Source organism: Salvelinus alpinus, chromosome 21 (assembly GCF_045679555.1).
Source record: "Salvelinus alpinus chromosome 21, SLU_Salpinus.1, whole genome shotgun sequence".
NCBI lineage: Eukaryota > Metazoa > Chordata > Actinopteri > Salmoniformes > Salmonidae > Salvelinus > Salvelinus alpinus.
This window is the reverse complement of record NC_092106.1, coordinates 45,512,192-45,535,353: the sequence shown is the minus strand read 5'-3', so window position 1 is coordinate 45,535,353 and position 23,162 is coordinate 45,512,192. Positions and strand designations below refer to the sequence as shown.

The 23,162-nt window shown below is 42.0% G+C and overlaps 1 protein-coding gene across 1 annotated transcript; it reads left to right on the top strand.

The window, feature by feature from the left end:
- The first annotated feature begins 4,493 nt into the window (after positions 1-4,493).
- On the top strand, positions 4,494-10,320 carry LOC139548368 (extracellular calcium-sensing receptor-like). The gene is made up of 6 exons (XM_071358003.1): positions 4,494-4,663; positions 4,972-5,260; positions 5,343-6,167; positions 6,592-6,819; positions 7,044-7,167; positions 7,635-10,320. The coding sequence occupies exons 1-6, from the start codon at positions 4,551-4,553 to the stop codon at positions 8,543-8,545; spliced, it is 2,490 nt and encodes an 829-aa protein (XP_071214104.1). The 5' UTR covers positions 4,494-4,550; the 3' UTR covers positions 8,546-10,320.
- Positions 10,321-23,162: the final 12,842 nt, after the last annotated feature.

Here is a 23,162-nt window from a genome sequence, read left to right as displayed (position 1 = left end):
GAAATTCTCAATTATAGTGGATTTATCGGTGGTGACAGTGTTTCGTAGCCTCAATGCAGTGGGCAGCTGGGAGGAGGTGCTCTTATTCTCCATGGACTTTACAGTGTCCCAGAACTTTTTTGAGTTAGTACTACAGGATGCAAATTTCTGTTTGAAAAAGCTAGCCTTAGCTTTTCTAACTGCCTGTGTATATTTGTTCCTAACTTCCCTTAAAAGTTGCATATCACGGGGGCTATTCGATGCTAATGCAGAACGGCACAGGATGTTTTTGTGCTGGTCAAGGGCAGACAGGTCTGGAGTGAACCAAGGACTATATCTATTCCTAGTACTACATTTTTTGAATGGGGCATGCTTATTTAAGATGGTGTAGAAGGCACTTTTGAAGAATAGGCAGGCATCATCTACTGACGGGATGAAGTCAATGTCATTCCAGGATACCCCGGCCAGGTGGATTAGAAAGGCCTGCTGGCAGAAGTGTTTTAGGGAGCGTTTGACAGTGATGAGGGGTGATCGTTTGGTCGCAGACCCATTTCGGATGCAGGCAATGAGGCAGTGATCGCTGAGATCCCGATTGAAAACAGCAGATGTCTATTTGGAGGGCGAGTTAGTTAGGATGACATCTATGAGGGTGCCCGTCTTTACGGATTTGGAGTTGTACCTGGTAGGTTCATTGATAATTTGTCTGAGATTGAGGGCATCAACCTTAGATTGTAGGATGGCCGGGGTGTTAAGCATGTCCCAGTTTAGGTCACCAAGTAGCACGAGCTCAGAAACAGATGGGGGGCAATCAATTCACATATGGTATCGAGGGCACAGCTGGGGGCAGAGGGAGGTCTATAGCAAGTGGCAACGGTGAGAGACTTGTTTCTGGAAAGGTGCATTTTTAGAAGTAGAAGCTCGAATTGTTTGGGTACAGACTTGGATAGTAATACAGAACTCTGCAAGCTATTTTTGCAGTAGATTGCAACACCACCCCCTTTGGCAGTTCTATCTTGGCGGAAAATGTTATAGTTAGCGATGGAGATTTCAGTGTTTTTGGTGATATTCCTAAGCCAGGATTCAGACACGGCTAAGACATCCGGGTTGGCAGAGTGTGCTAAAGCAGTGAGTAAAACAAACTTAGGGAGGAGGCTTCTAATGTTAACATGCATGAAACCAAGGCTTTTACTGTTACAGAAGTCAACAAATGACAGCACCTGGGGAGTGGGAATGGAGTTAGGCACTGCAGGACCTGGATTCACCTCTACATCACCAGAGGAACAGAGGAGAAGTAGGATAAGGGTACGGCTAAATGCTATACGAACTGGCCGTCTAGCACGTTCGTAACAGAGATTAAAAGGAGCAGGTTTCTGGGCACGATAGCATAGATTCAAAGCATAGTGTACAGACAAAGGTAAGGTAGGATGTGAGTACTTTGGAGGTTAAACCTAGGCATTGAGTAATGATGAGAGAGATATAGTCTCTAGAGACGTTTAAACCAGGTGATGTCATCGCGTATGTAAGAGGTGGAACAACATGGTTGGTTAAGGCATATTGAGCAGGGCTAGAGGCTTTACAGTGAAATAAGACAGTAATCACTAACCAGGACAGTAATGGACGAGGCATATTGATATCAGAGAGAGGCATGCGTAGCCAAGTAAACATATGGGTCCAGTGAGTGGTTGGGCTGAGTGGGGACACGGCGATTCAGACAGTTAGCAAGCCGATGCTAACAAGCTAACAGTTAGTAGGCCGGGGCTAAACAAGCTAGCAGTTAGCAGACCGGTGCTGGCAAGCTAACAGTTAGCAGACCGGGTTAGCAAGCAAGCAGTTAGCAGGGGCTAGCAGTTAGCAGACCGGGGAAGGCAAGCTAGCAGTTAGCAAACCGTGGCAGGCAAGCTATCAGTTAGCAGACCGGGGCTAGCAAGTTAGCCTTTGGGGGACATCGCGATGGGGGTAAGTCTGTTTTTGTCTCTTCGTGCGGTGACGTCGATAGACCAGTCGTGAAATCAGTAGGGTTCCAGGTAGCTCTAGGTAGTTAGCAGGCCTAGCAGGTTAGCATAATGGGCCTTCAGCGGGCGTCGTGCCTGAGGGGCCAGTTGGAATCCTCGGGCAGATTATGTCGGTATTCCAGTCGTAGAGGATCGGCGGGGTTCCGTGCCCCATACCGTTAGTAGAAGGGGTCCGGATATTGTAGCCCAGGAGTGGGCTTCGGGGGTAGCACAGGAGCCCTGGCCGGGCTAGCTTCAGGCTAATTGGTGCTTGCTCTGGGATGGAAACTCTAGCCAGGAGTGGTCACCCGGGATTGCGGTTAGCTAGTTGCGAAGATCCAGATTAAAATGTTCAGATTTTGCGGTAGGAATCCGGGGATATGGAAAAAAATAGGTCCGTTATGCTCTGGTTTGAGTCACGTTGTTCGAACTGGCGAGAGCTTTCCGAGCTAAAGGTTAGCTGATGGCCGCTAGCAATGGTTTGCTAACTGATAGCTGGTAGGTAGTTAGCTGGATAGCTTCAGTTGAGGGATTCCAGATCCGAAGTAAATAGAAAAACATTGGGTGAGGCGGGTTGCAGGAGAGTATTTAGAAGTTGAGGTTTAGGAAAATATTTTAAAATGATATGCGAAGACAGGACAAAGACAAAGACGTCTGACTGCTACGCCATTTTGGATCAAACAGCATGTATGTGTCAATACAACTTCCTTTCCTTCCCTAATGTGTGGCTCAATATTGCAATTGAAAACATTTATGTAACAAACCCTGCTGAAGTAAAACATGTAACATTTAGGGTAAACCATGTCTACTCTCTGTCCCCTAAAGATAACTGTGTCAGTGTGCAGTGAGAGAGGCTGTACATAACGGAAAGCCTGTATGCTGTTATGACTATGTCCCATGTGCAGAGGGAAAGATTAGCAACGCTACAGGTACCACAAGCCCAACAACCAACAAACACAGAACTACAATTGCTCTCTGTGTGTCCTAATCCATTTTTTTTTAGGATTCAATTCCTGATTAATGTAATGTCTAGATTATGACATCATGTCTTCTACTACTAATCATAGTAATCATGATTTCCGATTGAGCTGACAAATAAAGTGTTTACCATGAATGCAGTCTCCGCAAACACAGGAATATTGCCCTTAAATTTCAATTGCTTTATAATGCAGATCTTCCACGATACTTCTGCGATACAGATTGAATCCAGCCCTAAGAATTCTAGCTTTATTTGCCAAAAAAAGTTACATGTTTGACCGTAAATGATGACTTCATCTTAAATCAGCCATGAGTCCCCTTCTGACAGGGCGAATGGAAGCTTATAGTGTACAACAGGGAGGGGCAATTGAATGCAAACTTCACAAAATAAATGCAGTTGTTAAAACATTTATAGCCTATCTATCTATGGGTAATAGGGTCGATGTGTAATGATTTACCCACTCAGTTTTTCACCACAAAACAGCAGAAAATTGCCAAAAAACTATAGTTTCCCCATATTTAAACGAGAGTCCAGTTCATGTAACAGGGTTGACCTTACAATGAGGAAGTTTTATTTTTCCTTAAAATAAAAATTCACTAATCACATGAAATAAATAATAATTATCAACAAAATAACAGGGGCTTGAAAATTATGGTGAACACTAGGAGACATTTGGTTAAGTTGGTTGAAATCTGCCGAGAAGCCACAGAGTGCACAGAGGGACATGTGAAAATGTTGAATTTTTACACTTTAACAAGTCTTACACATATAATAAAACATATTAATAAAAAAATATCATGTTCATTTAATACACCACGCTTTTAAAATGCAATATTGGTGCACAATTTCTACTTAAAATATTAAAGGGATGCAAAAGGGACTCATTTCGTGGAACGACCCTACTGCTCATCAGAGACACAGCCTAAATTAAACTAGTAAGTCAACATCAGACATATTTCAGTTTTAAGTTTGTTAGGAATGCACTCCCATATCCCATAAAAACTTGTGAGCAAGGTGTGTGATCATCTGTTTTCTAATAAGGTTTGGTGATTAGGGTGTACACTGAGAGATTACATCTGGAGGTCAAGGTGTAAGGGAAACATGCAGGGTTGAGAGGGAAGCACAACTATACACACAAAGGAGTTGAATCTGACACCTTCATCGAACCGGTATACTGTGTGCTGGCATTAGCAGTCCTAAAACACACACAACCTGTATTCATTATGACTCACTAGGAAAATGTGTATAACAACATTGGTCAAACTTAAATATGCAGGAGTTTAAATATGTAATACAGGGTATTTGTTATAAAACAGTTGTGTTGTGTATTTTGGCAGTAGCACAGCCAAAATACAGCCCTTATGACCTCATCCTTCTCTGATTTGCTTAGAAGAAAGCGTCACAGTCTCCAGCATGTATAAACCCAGACATTTTAGGGGGTGGGGGTCAGGTCTTCCCTGATTCAGTTAGGAGGCCTCTTACAGAGTGTGTGAGAGAGTGTGATGCAGCTGCTGTGGGTGGTAGTGATGGGGGTGTTAGGAGCCTTTTGGGCAGAGGGAGAGGAGGCTCTCTGTCGGATACTGGGGAGCCCAGAGTTCCCTATGCTGTCCAAGGAAGGAGACGTGACTATCGGAGGAGCCTTCTCTATCCACACCAAAATCTCAGAGCCCCGGCTCTCCTTCACAGACACACCACCTCCTCTCACCTGCTACAGGTAAGCTCTCCTTCACAGACACACCACCTCCTCTCACCTGCTCCAGGTAAATTCTCCTTCACAGGCACACCACCTCCTCTCACCTGCTCCAGGTAAGCTCTTTCACAGTCACCCAGTCTCTGTGATGGATTTGTGTGTCATTGACTTGACCATTTTCTTTTGACAAATAGAAAATAAGATTGGAATCTTAAGATTCAAAGAAGAACTAAACCTGACAATGAAATCAGACCATGGTCATTTCGGCAGTTTCACATCTTCAACCAGACGAACCTAATGCAATGCTATTTTTTCCCATTTTGTTTCCGCAGCATGAACCTCATAGATTTTCATTTGGCTCAGACCATGATCTTCGCCATCGAAGAGATCAATAACAGGAGTTCTCTGCTCCCCAACATCTCTATTGGCTACAGGATATATGATAGTTGTGGCTCGACTCTTTCCTCCATGCGTGCGGTTATGGCTCTGATGAACGGTCAGGAGAGGACGGTGGGAAAGACCTGCTCTGGCCAATCAGCAGTCCACGCCATCATCGGTGCCTCTGATTCTTCATCCACTATTGTGATGTCACGATCCACAGGAGCTTTTCAAATACCAGTGGTAATGAAGTCACACATAAAGTTGAACAATACTGGCTGAGGAAAAATGATTACTATTGTCTTATTCCTCCTGTTCTATCTAGATCAGTCACTTCGCCACCTGTGCGTGTCTGAGTAACAGAAAGGAGTTCCCCTCCTTCTTCAGAACCATCCCCAGTGACTTCTACCAGAGTAGAGCCCTGGCCCAACTGGTCAAATACTTTGGCTGGACCTGGGTGGGGGCTGTTAGAAGTGACAACGCCTACGGCAACAACGGCATGGCGACCTTCGTGGAGGCTGCCGGTCTGGAGGGTGTGTGTATAGAGTACTCTGAGGCTATCTTATGGAACAACCCCAGGGAGCAGATAGCCAGAGTGGTTGAGGTGATCAGCAGGGCCAGCTCCAAGGTTGTGGTGGCCTTTCTGTCCCAGTGGGAGATGGATGTTCTGCTGGAAGAGGCACTGGCCCAGAACCTGACCGGGCTGCAGTGGGTGGGCAGTGAGTCCTGGATAACTATTGATCGCCTGGCCACTAGGAGAAGCTCTGCTGTCCTCAGCGGCACTCTGGGATTCACCATCAGTAAGTCTAAGATCCCAGGCCTCAGAGAGTTCCTGCTCCGGGTCGGTCCAGCCCAGGATCCAAACAACACCCTGCTCAGAGAGTTCTGGGAGATCACGTTCAGTTGCAGGTTTTCCCCTCAGCAGGAGAAAGATGGTGGGCCTAGGCAGAGTCAGTGCTCTGGGTCTGAGAGACTGGAGGAAATCAGTAACCCCTTTACTGACACTTCCGAGCTGAGGTTCTCTAATAATGTGTATAAGGCAGTGTATGCTGTGGCCCACTCCATACATGACCTGCTGACCTGCAGGCACGGTGAAGGCCAAGGTGGGAATAGGAACTGTTTACACAGAGAAAGCATTGAGCCAGGACAGGTGAGCGGCTACCTCTATCGGCCACCAAAAGTTAATTTCGTTAAACTGATTTGATAATTGACTGACAGGTTTTATGAAAATGCCAAATAACTACAATCACACAATGTTATTTCTAAAGTACTTGAATTCTACAGTCTTCGAAAAAAGGTGCTATGTAGAACCTAAAGGGTTCTTCAGCTGTCCTCATAGGAGAACCCTTTGAGGAACCCTTTTTGTTTCCAAGTAGAACACTTTGGGTTCCAGGTAGAACCAGTTTGGGTTCCATATAAAACATTTTCCATAGAGGGTTCTACATGGAACACAAAGGGTTCTACCTGGAACCAAAAATGATTCTACCTTGAACCAAAAAGCGTTCTCCTATGGGGACAGTGTTGTGTATGTATTTTACTCTATAAGTACATGTTGATTATTTTAACTCATGCAGGTGCTGAGATACCTGCGAGACGTAAACTTCACCATGAAGTCTGGGGAGAGAGTTTATTTTGATGAGAACGGAGACCCCACAGCCATCTATGAGCTGGTGAACTGGCAGAGAGACCAGGCAGGAGAGACTGTGTTTGTCACCGTGGGGAATTACAATGCCTCTCTCCCTAAAGGAGACCAGTTTGCCATGAATGGGATACAGATAGTATGGGCTGGCAATCCCTTAAAGGTACACAGTTACACAGAAAACACATGGTAGCAGGTACAGGTACTTTAAAAAAAATACAGATAATTACATTAAATATATTTTAATTGATGGGAGAAATCTCTTGACACAAAATGTAAGAATGAATTGAATGATTGTGTAACCAATGGGTTTAATAATGTGAGTGAAGGATTAAAGAGAGAGAGAGACAGGGAGAGGGAGTGAGCAGGTGTTGTATTGTGTTTCAGAGGCCTCGGTCTGTGTGTAGTGACAGCTGCCTCCCAGGGTTCCGCCAAGCAGAGATCAAAGGAATGCCAGTCTGCTGTTTTTCCTGTATTCCCTGTGCTGCTGGAGAGATCAGCAACCTAACAGGTGAGACAACTGATACCACCGCCAGCCCTATACTCTTAGAAAAAAGGGTTCCAAAAGGGTTCTTCGGGTGTCCCTTTTTGGATCCAGGTAGAACCCTTTTTGGTTCCAGGTAGAACTATTTTGTGTTCCATGTAGAACCCTATATGGAAAAGGTTTTATATGGAACCCAAAATGGTTATACCTGGAACCAAAAAGGGTTCTTGAAAGGGTTCTCCTATGGGGACCGCCGATGAATCCCTTTAGGATCTAGGTAGCATGTTTTTTCTAAGAGTGTAGCCTTCTGGGAGCCCTAAGCAACATTTAATTTTGTTCTGGGGGCCACTAGCGGCCTCTGATGTTGCTCTGACTGATACTAACCAAATCCACTGACCAAAAAGATACATCAAATGTAGAATGTGTTAACTTCTAGAATATAATACACGACTTGACTATAGATCAGGGTTCTGACATTAGCGTTTTCCTTGTAGATTCAGCTAAATGCACACAGTGTTCCCTGGAATACTGGTCCAACGGAGACAAGAGTCGCTGTGTCCCAAAGGTGGTGGAATTTCTCTCATTTGACGAAACCATGGGAATCCTCCTGGCTGCAATCTCATTGGTCGGAGCGTGTTTAACCATAGTGGTGTCATTGATCTTCTTTTGCTTCCGAGAGACTCCGATCGTCAAGGCCAGCAACTCTGAGCTGAGCTTCCTGCTGCTCTTCTCCTTGACTCTGTGTTTTATGTGTTCTCTTACTTTCATTGGCCGGCCTTCTGAGTGGTCCTGTATGCTGCGCCACACAGCGTTTGGGATAACCTTTGCTCTGTGTATGTCCTGCGTCCTGGCGAAGACCATAGCGGTGGTGATAGCTTTCCAGGCCACAATGCCAGGTAATACAGTTCCCCAGTGCTCTATTCCTCTCCAGAGAATCAGTGTGTTCAGCTGTACCCTCCTACAGGTGGTTATATGTGTTCTCTGGTTAGCTCTCGCCCCTTCAGTCCCAGTCAAAAACACAGCCCACGCCACTGAAAAGGTCATTCTAGAGTGTGATGTGGGTTCAGCTATTGGTTTCTGGGCTGTGTTGGGGTATATAGGACTCCTGGCTCTCTTGTGCTTTGTGCTGGCTTTTCTGGCTCGAAAGCTGCCTGATAACTTCAGTGAGGCCAAATTCATCACCTTCAGCATGCTCATATTCTGTGCAGTCTGGATCACCTTTATCCCAGCTTATGTCAGCTCTCCTGGGAAGTTCACTGTAGCTGTGGAGATATTTGCCATTTTGGCCTCCAGTTTTGGGTTGCTTTTCTGTATATTTGGTCCAAAGTGTTATATCATATTACTTAAACCAGAGAAAAATACAAAAAAACACATATTGGGGAAAAGTCACGCAAAATCACAATAATGTAATTTACGGAACGGGGACTTGGAGGAAAAAGGTTTCAATTTAATTCAGGGGGAGGTTTTAGTATTATTTTTTATCTAGTCCAGAAGAGGGTCATGTAATTTGTAATTGTTGACATTTCAATATTTTTATTTGTTTTAGAATGAGTTGCTTTTTAGGCTATATCTCCATGTGTGCCCGATGCCTAATCCTCATCTCTGATTCTCCACACTGCGCGCAAAATCAAGTCCGTCTATAGGCTGTTTAGTGTGGTCTCAATCAAATGATCCACACCGTAGGCTATAGTCCTAGGCTATACAAAGTGCATGCTCGGAGAAGCACAGTTATTTATTTTTATATAGAAGCACCGTGGCTAGGAAAAACTCCCTAGAAAGGCCAGAACCAAGTCAACCTAGAGAGGAACCAGGCTCTGAGGGGTGGACAGTCCTCTTCTGGCTGTGCCGGATTGAGATTATAAGAGTACATGGCCATATAGGGCAGATGGTTCTTCAAGATGTTCAAATGTTCATAGATGACCAGCAGGGTCAAATAATAATCAGTGGTTGTAGAGGGTGAAACAGTCAGCACCTCAGGAGTAAATGTCAGATTGCTTTTCATAGCCGAGCTTTCAGAGGTTGAGACAGCAGGTGCGTTAGAGAAAGAGAGAGAGAAGAGAGAGAGAGAGAGAGAGTCCAAAACAGCAGGTCCGGGACAAGGTAGAACGTCCGGTGAACAGGTCAGGGTTCCATAGCCGCAGGCAGAACAGTTGAAACTGGAGCAGCAGCACGACCAGGTGGACTAGGAACAGCCAGGAGTCATCAGGTCATCAGGTAGTCCTGAGGCATGGTCCAAGGGCTCAGGTCTTCCGGGAGGGGAGGTGAGAGATAGAGAGATGGGAAAATTAGACACCAGATAAGACAGGAGAATTTCACCAGATAGGACAGACTGAACCTAGCCTCCCAGCACATAGATTATTGCAGCATAGATATTGGAAGCTGAGACAGGCCGGGTGAGGGAAACACTGTGGCCCTGTCCTACGATACCCCCGGACAGGGCCAACCAAGCAGAATTTAACCTGTGGACATTTTGTATGATGCCCCTGAATGTTTTAAAAGAGTTTTGGATATGAGTGATGGACATATGGCTTAAATATTACAACCTGACGAATCAACTGTGATTTTCAGGTCTACCACTGCCTGTTGACATCTAGTGGAAGGCGTATGAAGTGCATGTATACTAATAAATATCAAGCACATTTATAGGCAGGCCCTAGAACAGAGCATCGATTTCAGATTTTCCACTTCCTGTCAGGAAGTTTGCTGCAAAATGAGTTCTGTTTTACTCACAGATATAATTCAAACGGGTTTAGAAACTAGAGAGTGTTTTCTATCCAATAGTAATAATAATATGCATATTGTACGAGCAAGAATTGAGTACGAGGCCATTTGAAATGGGCACCTTTTATCCAGGCTGCTCAATACTGCCCCTGCAGCCCAAAGAGGTTAAAAGGGTATTAATGCTTTATCTCATCCCTTAACGAACGGGAATCTCTCGTTTTCTCTCTCGCCCCGGTCTGTCGCTGAGAAATGCAATGAGTTAAAAAAAAAAAATGTCTTATTTTATACGAATACAGACTGTCCTACAACAGCATGTTATAAACATTTAAAGGTTATTAAAAGTTTAGTACTGTGTCTGGTAATGATGTATAACTGTTGTACATCCAATGTTTATACATAAAACATACGTGCATGTTTCAATATTGCGCAGTAAAATTGTTTAACGAATTATAACATGTTTTAAAAAGGTCTGTACTAAATATTATGAATTAAATAAATGGTTTTAAAGCGGTATCTCACCTTTAACGAAGGGGCTCTGTGTAACGATCATCCTGGGAAGAGGGTGACCAAAACGCAGCTTGGTAAGTGTTCATATTATAATTTAATTCAAAACTGAACACTAAACAAAATACCAACGAGGAAGAACGAAAATGAAACAGTTCTGTTAGGTGAAGACACACAAAACAGAAAACAACTACCCACAAACACAGGTGGGAACAAGCTACCTAAGTATGGTTCTCAATCAGAGACAACGATAGACAGCTGCCTCTGATTGAGAACCACACCCGGCCAAACACATAGAAAAGGACAACATAGAACAAATCATAGAATGCCCACCCCAAATCACGCCCTGACCAAACCAAAATAGAGACATAAAAAGGAACTAAGGTCTGGGCGTGACAGTACCCCCCCCCCCAAAGGTGTTGACTCCGGCCGCAAAACCTGAACCTATAGGGGACGGTCTGGGTGGGCATTTCACCGCGGTGGCGGCTCTGGTGCGGGACGTAGACCCCGCTCCACCTCTGGTTTGGCCCACTTAGGTGGCGCCTCTAGAGCGGGGACCCTCGCCGCTGACCCCGGACTAGGGACCCTTGCAGTGGGCCCCGGACAGGAGGGCGACTCTGGCAGCTCCGGACAGGAGGGCGACTCTGGCAGCTCCGGACAGGATTTTTAATAAATCGAAACTCACTGATCAAAACAACAAACAACCAAACGAAACGTGAAGCTACTGATGTGCACTAAGGCAACAATACACAGACAAGATCCCACAACACAAATGAGGAAAATGGCTACCTTAATTTGATCCCCAATCAGAGACAACGATAAACAGCTGTCTCTGATTGGGGAACCATATCAAGCCAACATAGACATACAAAACCCCTAGACATACAAAACCCCTAGACATACAAAACCCCTAGACATACAAAAACCCTAGACATACAAAACACTAGACATACATAACTAGCGTACCCACCCTAGTCACACCCTGACCTAACCAAAATATATAGAAAAACAGAGATATCTAAGGTCAGGGCGTGACAACTCAGCTTTTGTAGGGTATCCATCCTTTAGTTGCTCCAGGGAATAAACGATTTGGAACAGTCTTCGTTAGAAGGGGATTCAGCGGGGCAAAACGCGTGCAGCCAATCCCCATCACAATATTGTCGACGTAAGTCCAATAATAAAATCCATAACAATATTTATAAATTAAAAACAAAAAGTGTGCACCCTATATTAAAAGCTATTTTTGTGTTTACAGCTGACAGACCGCAAAGAAGAATCCCGCCGGCAATATGGACTTCGAACGACTACAGCGGAGACGATGACATAGATGCTATTCTCCAGTTATGGACAAACTTGTTTTCAAACAAACTGAGAACCGAGGCTATAACCGTCACATCAACTCCCCCGGGAACCTCCACTCACACGCTCCATATTCCAGACCCAAACAAGCAACGCACAACTTATGCGCAAGTACATTGCGCAGATTCACCCAAGCCCGAAAAGTGTTACTGGGCCGGAAACTTACTGCTTAAGAAACGGCGCTACATGGACACGGTATGAAGCCATTATATATATATATATTATTAGTTATCTTCTTATGGCTGCAGGGGCAGTATTGAGTAACTTGGAAAAAGGTGCCCATTTCAAACGGCCTCGTACTCAATTCTTGCTCGTACAATATGCATATTATTATTACTATTGGATAGAAAACACTCTTTAGTTTCTAAAACCGTTTGAATTATTTCTCTGAGTGAAACAGAACTCATTCTGCAGCCCACTTCCTGACAGGAAGTGAGATTTCTGAAATCGAGGTCTCTGTTCTAGGGCTTGCCTATAAATGGGCATGATACGTATTAGTATACATGCACGTCATACACCTTCCCCTAGATGTCAAGAGGAAGTGAGAGAAGAAATTAAGTGATTATCTTGGTCTGAGGTGGAATAAATCCTCTTGGAATGACGTGTCCGCCATTTCCTGTTTTCTGAAGAGCGCGAAGTTGGACCTGGAATTGCCTTCTGGAAAGCTGTCGTTATAGGCGAATACTATCTCCGGCTTTGATTTTATTTGATACATGTTACAATATAAGTATGTTTTTTCAATATAGTTTTATTAGATTATTGAATTTTTTTCAGGACGTTAGGCGTGTTGCGTTGTCTGTGTTTGTTGACGATAGAGAGCTTCGCGCCACTTGGCCAGTGTGCTTGCTAATTAAAGAGGGAAAAACGATGTTCTAAATCCAAACAACGACTGTTCTGGACAAAGGACCCCTTGTACAACATTCTGATGGAAGATCACCAAAAGTAGGACCCATTTTATGATGCTATTTCATATATCTGTCGAACTGTGCTATCGCTACCGTTTGCCTTGAATCAATGCTGTTGTGTGTTAGCTATTGTAGTAAGCTAATATAACGCTATATTGTGTTTTCGCTGTAAAACACTTAAAAAACCGGAAATATTGCCTGTATTCACAAGATCTTTGTCTTTCATTTGCTATACAGCATATATTTTTCAGAAATGTTTTATGATGAATATTTAGTTATTTGACGTTGATGTCTGTAATTACTCTGGCCGCTTCGGTGCTATTTCTGACGGTAGCTGTGATGGTAGCAGCAATGTAAAACTGATTTATACCTCAAATATGCACATTTTTCGAACAAAACATAGATTTATTGTGTAACATGTTATAGGACTGTCATCTGATGAAGTTGTTTCTTGGTTAGTTTGGTTGGATCTTGGTTAGTTAGGTTGGCTTTGTGCATGCTACCTGTGCTGTGAAAAATGTCTGTCCTTTTTTGTATTTGGTGGTGAGCTAACATAAATATACGTGGTGTTTTCGCTATAAAACATTTAAAAAATCGGACATGTTGGCTGGATTCACAAGATGTTTATCTTTCAAATGCTGTATTGGACTTGTTAATGTGTGAAAGTTAAATATTTCAAAAAATATATTTTGAATTTCGCGCCCTGCACTTGAGCTGGCTGTTGTCATAAGTGTACCGGCGTCGGGCTTGCAGCCTGAAGAAGTTAATAACTTCTTGCAACTATAGGGGGTGCTGTTCTGCATTAGCATATTTGGGTCTCCAAATTAAACTGCCTCGTGCTAAATTCTTGATCGTACAATATGCATATTATTGTTATTATTGGATAGAAAACACCTTCTAGTTTCTATAGAAGTTGGAACTTTGTCTCTGAGTGGTACAGAACAATATCTACAGCACTTTTCATGACAGGTGTCAGATTTCAGAATTTTTTACCCCTGATCTGGAGTCTGTTTTTAAGGCGACAGTGAATGCTATGAAGAAACCGACACTGCCTACGTCTTCCTCTGGGTGTCTGTACGTCCTCACGTTTTGAATGGAGTCTATTGCACAATCCCAGCCCATATAAAACCACAAAACGTGGGACTACCTTTCTCTCTCTCCGCGCGCCACAAGCAAGATAGGCATCGGACCTGCCTCATTCCAAATCGTTGATTAACTAGTTAGATTTCTCCGGTCATGTTTTCAGTCGTTATAGTTGTTAAAAACATCATAATGTAGTTAATTTGAACCGTTTTATAGCAATTTATATCCGTTTAGTGCGATTTTGAGGAATTTCTTTGTCGTGCCCTTTTTAGCTTTGGAAACGTTTCGGGGTGTCGGTCGTTGGTGGTGGACATTTCGAAGGACAGAGGACATCTATCGACCAAAAGACGTTTATAACATAGAAAGGATACATTGCCCAAGAATATGATGGAAGAACAGCTCAAAGTAAGCAATATTTAATATGATAAATTGTTGTTCTGTCGAAATATTTTAAACGCATATTTCGCCATTTTGTTTGTTATCGCGTCACTTGGCGAACCCTGTATTGAAAAGTAAGGATAATTTTAAAAATGTAAGTCAGCGGTTGCATTAAGAACTAATTTGTCTTTCGATTCCTGTCAACCCTGTATTTTTTAGTCAAGTATATGATTAGCTTTCAATTAAACTAGATCACTCTGATAGATGACGTCAGACATATTGAGGCTTGATTTCCTAGTATTTTTATTGTGTAACCACGGTTTTGTATGGCTAAATATGCACCTTTTCGAACAAACTGTATATGTATGTTGTAAAATGATGTTACAGGAGTGTCATCTGAAGAATTCTGAGAAGGTTAGTGAAAAAATTTATATATTTTGGCGGTGATTACGTTATAGCGCTCTTTGGCTGGAATCGATGCTCTGGTAACGTTTGCACATGTGGTATGCTAACTTATCGATTTATTGTGTTTTCGCTGAAAAACGCTTAGAAAATCTGAAATATGGTCTGAAATCACAAGAACTGGGTCTTTCCATTGCTATGCTTTGTCTATTTTTATGAAATGTTTTATGATGAGTAAATTGGTCATACACGTTGCTCTATCTAGTAATTCTAGTCGATTTGTGATGGTCGGTGCAATTGTAAACTGTGATTTCTACCTGAAATATGCACTTTTTTCTAACAACACCTATCCTATACCATAAATATGTTATCAGACTGTCATCTGAAGAGGTTTTTTATAGGTTATTGGCTATCAATATCTTAGTTTAGCCGAATTGGTGATAGCACCTGAAGGAGTAAGAAACTGATGGAGTTAGAAAAGTGGTGTATTTTGCTAACGTGTTTAGCTAATAGATTTACATATTGTGTCTTCCCTGTAAAACATTTGAAAAATCTGAAATGGTGGCTTTATTCACAAGATCTGTATCTTTCATCTGGTGTCTTGGACTTGTGATTTAATGATATTTAGATGCTACTATCTACTTGTGAAGCTATGCTAGCTATGCTAATCAGTGTGTGGGGGGGGTGGGGGGTGATCCCGGACCCGGGGTAGAGGCTCGTGAAAGGTTAATCATGTATTGTTAATATATAGTATTATACCTGAAATGTATTTGACATTTTTTATCTAATATATTTATGTTTAAAAGGCTAACCCCCCTCCTTTTTTCAATTTCCGCCTGAAGACATACCCAAATCTAACTGCCTGTAGCTCAGGCCCAGAAGCAAGGATATGCATATTTTTGCTATCATTTGAAAGAAAACAATCTGAAGTTTGTGTAAATGTGTATTGAATGTAGGAGAATATAACACAATAGATCTGGTTTAGATAATACAATGAATAAACCATACGTTTTTTTATTTTTTAAATAAACCATACGTTTTTTTATTGTTGCATCATCATCTTTAAAATAAACAAGAAAAAACAAACATTCAGATAGGATGATGGGGACAATTTCAGTGAAAAACATAAGAGGGCAACAGTACTTGTGCAAAGTTTCAGAATGATCACTCCCGGAATGAGTGTGCTACATAACATTTATCATGAAGTCACCCATGTGTCCCACACAAGTAGCCCAAATGTACCCAAGTGGCCAAATTGGTGAAGTTATACATTTTGAAACAAATAACTATATACAAAATACCAAAATGGTATTCTAACACACCCCCCCACAAAAAATGGTTGAAAAAATTAAAAAAATATATATATAAATTTACAAAATAACAAGGGTAACTCTTCATACACTTTCAATATTTGGAAGACCCTCAGTCCTCTACACGATATTGTGCTGCTGATGCCAGGTGCCATAGCAGTCTCTTTCTGCTGTAAAGCAGAGGGTCACCAAGCATGTGGTGCAGGTGATGGGGGACTTCATTTTGCAAAGAACACAACGACGCCTCCATGCTGTGCCCTTTTAGCCCAGAGGCACATCCATGCCTGCAGAAATAAATTTGGGCAGATGAACACCACTTGTGGCAGGAGCAGAAGGGACAGAGGTAGAGGGGCCAGAACGTGGCGCAATGGTGCTATAGCCAGCAAGCTCCCTGATGAGCAGCTCTCTGAAGTTTAGCTGTGAGATGAAGGGCTTTCCACAGCTCTTAGCCATTTCCTTGTGTAGGATGAATGCATTCACCACAGCAATGTCGATGAAATGATAGAAGAATGTCTTGTACCATTTCATTGTCTTATGGAGAACATTGTAATAGCCTATCAGCGCATCTGACAGGTCCACACCTCCCATGCTCTTGTTGTAGTCCTTCACTGCAGCTGGAATGGGGACATTTTTTGTGGTCTATGCCCCAGTAGTGCCCTTCACACACCTGACAATGTGATCGCCACTGAAGCATTTGTGGATTGTTGTGCACATCACCACCTCTCTGGTATCCATCCACTTTACAAACAGCAGGCCATCTTCACGGATCCATCGCATGGTCCCCCGCTCAGCCCGCTCAGGCATGTCGCTCACCTTCGTCTTCGGAAAGCCCATCATGTTGGTACGAATGGTGCCACAAGCCCACACATCCCGCTTCCTAAGGTCTGCAAACAGGGTAGGGCGTGTGTAGAAGTTATCCACAAACAGTTTGTAGCCCTTCCCTAGCAGTTGAAAATCCAATAACTCCATTACAGAGTCATAGCTAAGTCCCTTACCGGTAGCAAGACTGTTCTTCCCCTCATAGACAAAAAAATTGCATGTTTAGGCACACACAGAATCAGCCAACACAAACAGCTTGTCACCCCACTTGGTTGGTTTGTTTCTCATGTATTGTTTAATAACCTCTACCGCTTCTCCCTCCCGGATCCGGGATCTTCCTCATCAAAAAAGCTGACTAGCATAGCCTAGCCTAGCGCCACAGGGATATCATATAATATAATTTCATGAAATCACAAGTCCAATACAGCAAATGAAAGATAAACATCTTGTGAATCCAGCCATCATTTCCGATTTTTTAATTGTTTTACAGCAAAAACACAATATATATTTATATTAGCTCACCACAATAGCCAAACACACAACGCCATGTTTTCACCATGTTTTCACCGCCAACATAGCTTTCACAAAACTCACAAATAGAGATAAAATTAATCACTAACCTTGAACAACTTCATCAGATGACAGTCTTATAACATCATGTTATACAATACATTTATGTTTTGTTCGAAAATTTGCATATTTAGAGGTATAAATCGTAGTTTTACATTGCAGCCACCGTCACAAATAGCACCAAAACAGCCAGAATAATTACAGAGAGCAACGTGAAATACATAAATACTCATCATAAAACATTTATGAAAAATACATGTTGTACAGCAAATGAAAGATAAACATCTTGTGAATACAGCCAATATTTCCGATTTTTTATGTGTTTTACAGCGAAAACACAATAAATATTTATATTAGCTCACCACAATAGCCAAACACACAAAGCCATTTATTCACCGCCAACATAGCTTTCACAAAAACCACAAATAGAGATAAAATTAATCACTAACCTTTGAACAACTTCATCAGATGACAGTCTTATAACATCATGTTATACAATACATTTATGTTTTGTTCGAACATTTGCATATTTAGAGCTACAAATCATGGTTTTACATTGTGAATACGTAGCCATAATGCACCAAATTGTCCGGAGAAATTTTGGACAGTCACGTAATCTAACCAAAAAACTCATCATAAACTTTATGGTATTCTAACACACCCCCCCCCAAAAAATGGTTGAAAAAATGAAAAAAATATATATATAAATTTACAAAATAACAAGGGTAACTCTTCATACACTTTCAATATTTGGAAGACCCTCAGTCCTCTACACGATATTGTGCTGCTGATGCCAGGTGCCATAGCAGTCTCTAAAAAAACTCATCATAAACTTTACTAAAAAATACATGTTGTACAGCAAATGAAAGATACACTGGTTCTTAACTTCTTGTCAAAATGGGGGCGCTGTTTCCACTTTGGAAAAAATCGTACCCAATTTAAACGGCCTCGTACTCTTTTCTAGATCGTACAATATGCATATTATTATTACTATTGGATAGAAAACACTCTCAAGTTTCTAAAACTGTTTGAATTATATCTGTGAGTAAAACAGAACTAATTTGGCAGCAAACTTCCAGATAGGAAGTGAAAAATCTGAAAACGATGCTCTGTTCCAGGGACTGCCTATTCAATTGCCTAATTTCTATGGATTTGCATGCACTGCATACGCATTTGCATGCACTGCATAGGCCACTAGATGTCAACAGGCAGTGGAAGGTGGAATGGGGTGTCTAGCTTGATCTGAGGTCGAACAAGAGCTCTTGGAATGACATGACCACAATTTCCTTTCTCTACCTAGGCGCGGGAAGGACATCAGCATTGGCTTCTGAAAAGCGTTCGGTATAGACGGTGGATGTCTCCGGCTCTGATTTTACTTGATAGATGTGATAAAGTCGTTTTTTTCAACCAAATTGTATCAGTTTATTCAACGTTTATTGCGAGTTTTGGAATTTTCCTTTCTTTGCTCAGGAGAATTTGGGCATGTTTGCGCCACATGGCTAGCTAATGTTGCTAATTCGACAGGAGAAGAGGACATTCTAAAACCAAACAACGATTTATTCTGGAAAAAGGACTCCTTGTACAAGATTCTGATGGAAGCTCAGCAAAAGTAAGAACCATTTATGATGTTATTTCGTATTTCTGTGGAAAATGTTAGTCCTATTTTCCTTCCTTTTTGCGGGCGCTGTCTCGCTATAACGTAAGCTGTTTGTTATGGTAAAGTTATTTTTAAAAATCTAACACGGCGATTGCATTAAGAACTTGTGTATCTTTATTTGCTGTCCAACATGTATTTTTTAGTAAAGTTTATGATGAGATCTTTGATTAGATTAGGTGACTGTCCAAAATATCTCCGGAGAATTTTGTGCATTTTGGCTACGTATTCACAATGTAAAACCACGATTTGTACCTCTAAATATGCACATTTTCGAACAAAACATATATGTATTGTGTAACATATAATGTTATAAGACTGTCATCTGATGAAGTTGGTCAAGGTTAGTGATTAATTTTATATCTTTTGCTGGTTTTTGCGAATGCTATCTATGCGGTGAATAAATGCGGTGGTGTGTTTGGCTATTGTGGTAAGCTAATATAATGCTATATTGTGTTTTCGCTGTAAAACACTTAAAAATCTGAAATATTGGCTGAATTCACAAGATGTTTATCTTTCATTTGCTGTACACCATCGTCGCATTTGTACTATCAAATTGTTCACGTGCTAAAATTGTCACTTTGGAGTCGGGGCTATATGCCATTGAAGAGATCCTTATGGGCCTTATTTATAATGCGTCTGCCGCCAACACAATCCCCCCCCGGACATTCCTGATTCATAGACAACAACCCTAAGGGCAATAAAATAGGGTGGGTGTGGGGCCATCCTCTTTGAAACGTTCAAACACATACCCCCCCAGTTCAACGAGGTCTCTACACATCAATCATCATGACAACTTCAAAGGAATAGATGCAATATAGCCATAAAATAACTCACACACTCTAACACGTGATAACAAGAACAGGATGCACTTATATTGGCATAACCACGTGACACCTTCCCGCCAGGATGTCCTGACCGGATGCCCATATTTGAGCATGTACGGGTCATCCGGACATAGGGTCATAAATCAGATGTTTGACGCGCGATGTCTACTTTATTCTCTCTCCCAGTCAGTGTGAATCCAACTCTGCAGGTCAACCCAGGAAACATCCAGTGTGAAGGGTAAGAAAGTGTTGAAAAACAATCATTGCTTTTATGTCTCTTTTTCACATATACAAACATGTATGATCACAGAGTAAGACTAATCATATTTTAAAAAGTGTTGAAAACCATCTGTATCTGCCTGGGATTTCATTGCCTAAAACTGAAGTGACAGTACTAGATCTCCTCTTTGCAGGCTGAACCCAGGTGAGCTCCAGTACAACCAGAGCATGATCTTTGCCATAGTGGAGATCAATAACAGCTCTGAGCTGCTGCCAGGGTTGTCTCTGGCCTACAGGATCATTTTAACTCGTGCCTCGCCCTCTATGCGGGCGTCCCTGGCTCTGATAAACGGATATGAGGAGGGGCCACAGAGCTGAACCAAGCCCGACCACCGTACACGCTGTCATAGGGGAGACCACCACCTCCACTATAGGCATGGCACGCACCGTGGAGCCCTTCCAAATACTAGTGGTGAGTCAGGGAGTGTCTGGCATGGCATGTACCATGGAGCCCTTTCACATACCAATGGCGGTGAGCTTTACACCACTCCAGAACGTGTTTCCACTGCTCCATTCCAATGGCTGTGAGCTTTACACCACTCCAGAACCTGTTTCCACTGCTCCAGTCCAATGGCTGTGAGCTTTACACCACTCCAAAACGTGTTTCCACTGCTCCAGTCCAATGGCTGTGAGCTTTACACCACTCCAAAACGTGTTTCCACTGCTCCAGTCCAATGGCTGTGAGCTTTACACCACTCCAGCTGACACTTGGCATTGCACATGGTGAACTTAGGCTTGTGTGACACTGCTCAGCCATAGCAGCATTTCATGAAGCTCCCGACGAACAGTTATTGTGCTGACGTTGCTTCCAGAGGCAGTTTGGAACTAGGTAGTGAGTGTTGTAACTAAGGACAGACAATTTTTACGTGCTACTCTCTTCAGCACTGGGCGGTACCGTTCTGTGAGCTTGTGTGGCCTACCACTTCGTGGCTGAGCTGTTATTACTACCAGATGTTTCCACCTCACAATAATAGCATTTACAGTTGACTGGGGTAGCTCTAGCAGGGCAGAAATTTGACAAACTGACTTGTTGGAAAGGTGGTATCCTGTGACGGTACCACATTGAAAGTCACTGAGCTCTTCAGTAAGGCCATTCTACAGCCAATGTTTGTCTATGGAGATTGTATGTCTTTTATACACCTCAGCAACGGGTGTGGTCAGCCACGGGTGTGGCTGAAATAGCCGAATCCAGTCATTTGAAGGGGTGTCCACATATTTTTTTATATATAGTGTACAACACAGAAAACTGAAGTATAACACAACTGTTTGACGTAGAAACACTGGATTTTTGTCCACCCCAAAACACAAAAACATTATTAATTATAAAATTATGAAAAAGATTTGTAACATTCCACCCATGAGGCCAAAGAGGGTGATTTGGCCATTGACTGCAGGAAAGGGCTACCCCTAATTTCCTCCATGGGCGCTGTACTACCATGGATGGCCCTGTATAACAACACATTTCACCACACCTATTTGGTGTGTGTGCCAATAAAACATCCTTTCCTTCCTTAATGTGTTGCTCAATATTGCAATTGAAAACATTTATGTAACAAACCCTGCTGAAGTAAAACATGTAACATTTAGGGTAAACCATGTCTACTCTCTGTCCCCTAAAGATAACTGTGTCAGTGTGCAGTGAGAGAGGCTGTACATAATGGAAAGCCTGTATGCTGTTATGACTATGTCCCATGTGCAGAGGGAAAGATTAGCAACGCTACAGGTACCACAAGCCCAACAACCAACAAACACAGAATTGCTCTCTGTGTGTCCTAATCCAGTTTTTTTTAGGATTCAATTCCTGATTAATGTAATGTCTAGATTATGACATCATGCTTTCTACTTCAACTACTAATCATAGTAATGATTTCCGATTGAGCTGACAAATAAAGTGTTTACCATGAATGCAGTCTCCACGAACACAGGAATATTGCCCTTAAATTTCAATTGCTTTATAATGCAGATCTTCCACGATACTTCTGCGATACAGATTGAATCCAGCCCTAAGAATTCTAGCTTTATTTGCCCAAAAAAGTAACATGTTTGACCGTAACAGGAATGATGACTTCATCTTAAATCAGCCATGAGTCCCCTTCTGACAGGGCGAATGGAAGCTTATAGTGTACAACAGGGAGGGGCAATTGAATGCAATCTTCACAAAATAAATGCAGTTGTTAAAACATTTATAGCCTATCTATCTATGGGTAATAGGGTCGATGTGTAATGATTTACCCACTCAGTTTTTCACCACAAAACAGCAGAAAATTGCCAAAAAACGATAGTTTCCCATATTAAAACGAGAGTCCAGTTCATGTAACAGGGTTGGCCTTACAATGAGGAAGTTTTATTTTTCCTTAAAATAAAAATTCACTAATCACATGAAATAAGTAATAATTATCAACAAAATAACAGGGGCTTTAAAATTATGGTGAACACTTGAAGACATTTCGGGGTTAAGTTGGTTGAAATCTGCCGAGAAGCAACAGTGTGCACAGAGGGACATGTGAAAATGCAGAATTTTTACACTTTAACAAGTCTTACACATATAATAAAACATATTCATAAAAAATGATCATGTTCATTTAATACACCACGCTTTTAAAATGCAATATTGATGCACAATTTCTACTTAAAATATTAAAGGGATGCAAAAGGTACTCATTTCGTGGAACGACCCTACTGCTCATCAGAGACACAGCCTAAATTAAACTAGTAAGTCAACATCAGACATATTTCAGTTTTAAGTTTGTTAGGAATGCACTCCCATATCCCATAAAAACTTATGAGCAAGGTGTGTGAATATCTGTTTTCAAATAAGGTTTGGTGATTAGGGTGTACACTGAGAGATTACATCTGGAGGCTAAGGTTTAGGGAAACATGCAGGGTTGAGAGGGAAGCACAACTAAACACACAAAGGACTTGAATCTGACACCTTCATCCACCTGTATATGCTTGCATTAGCAGTCCTCAAACACACAAAAAAAAACACAACAATAATCTGTATTCGTTATGACTCACTAGGAAAATGTGTATAACAACATTGGTCAAACTTAAATATGCAGGAGTTTAAATATGTAATACAGGGTATTTGTTATAAAACAGTTGTGTTGTGTATTTTGGCAGTAGCACAGCCAAAACACAGCCCTTATGACCTCATCCTTCTCTGATTTGCTTAGAAGAAAGCGTCACAGTCTCCAGCATGTATAAACCC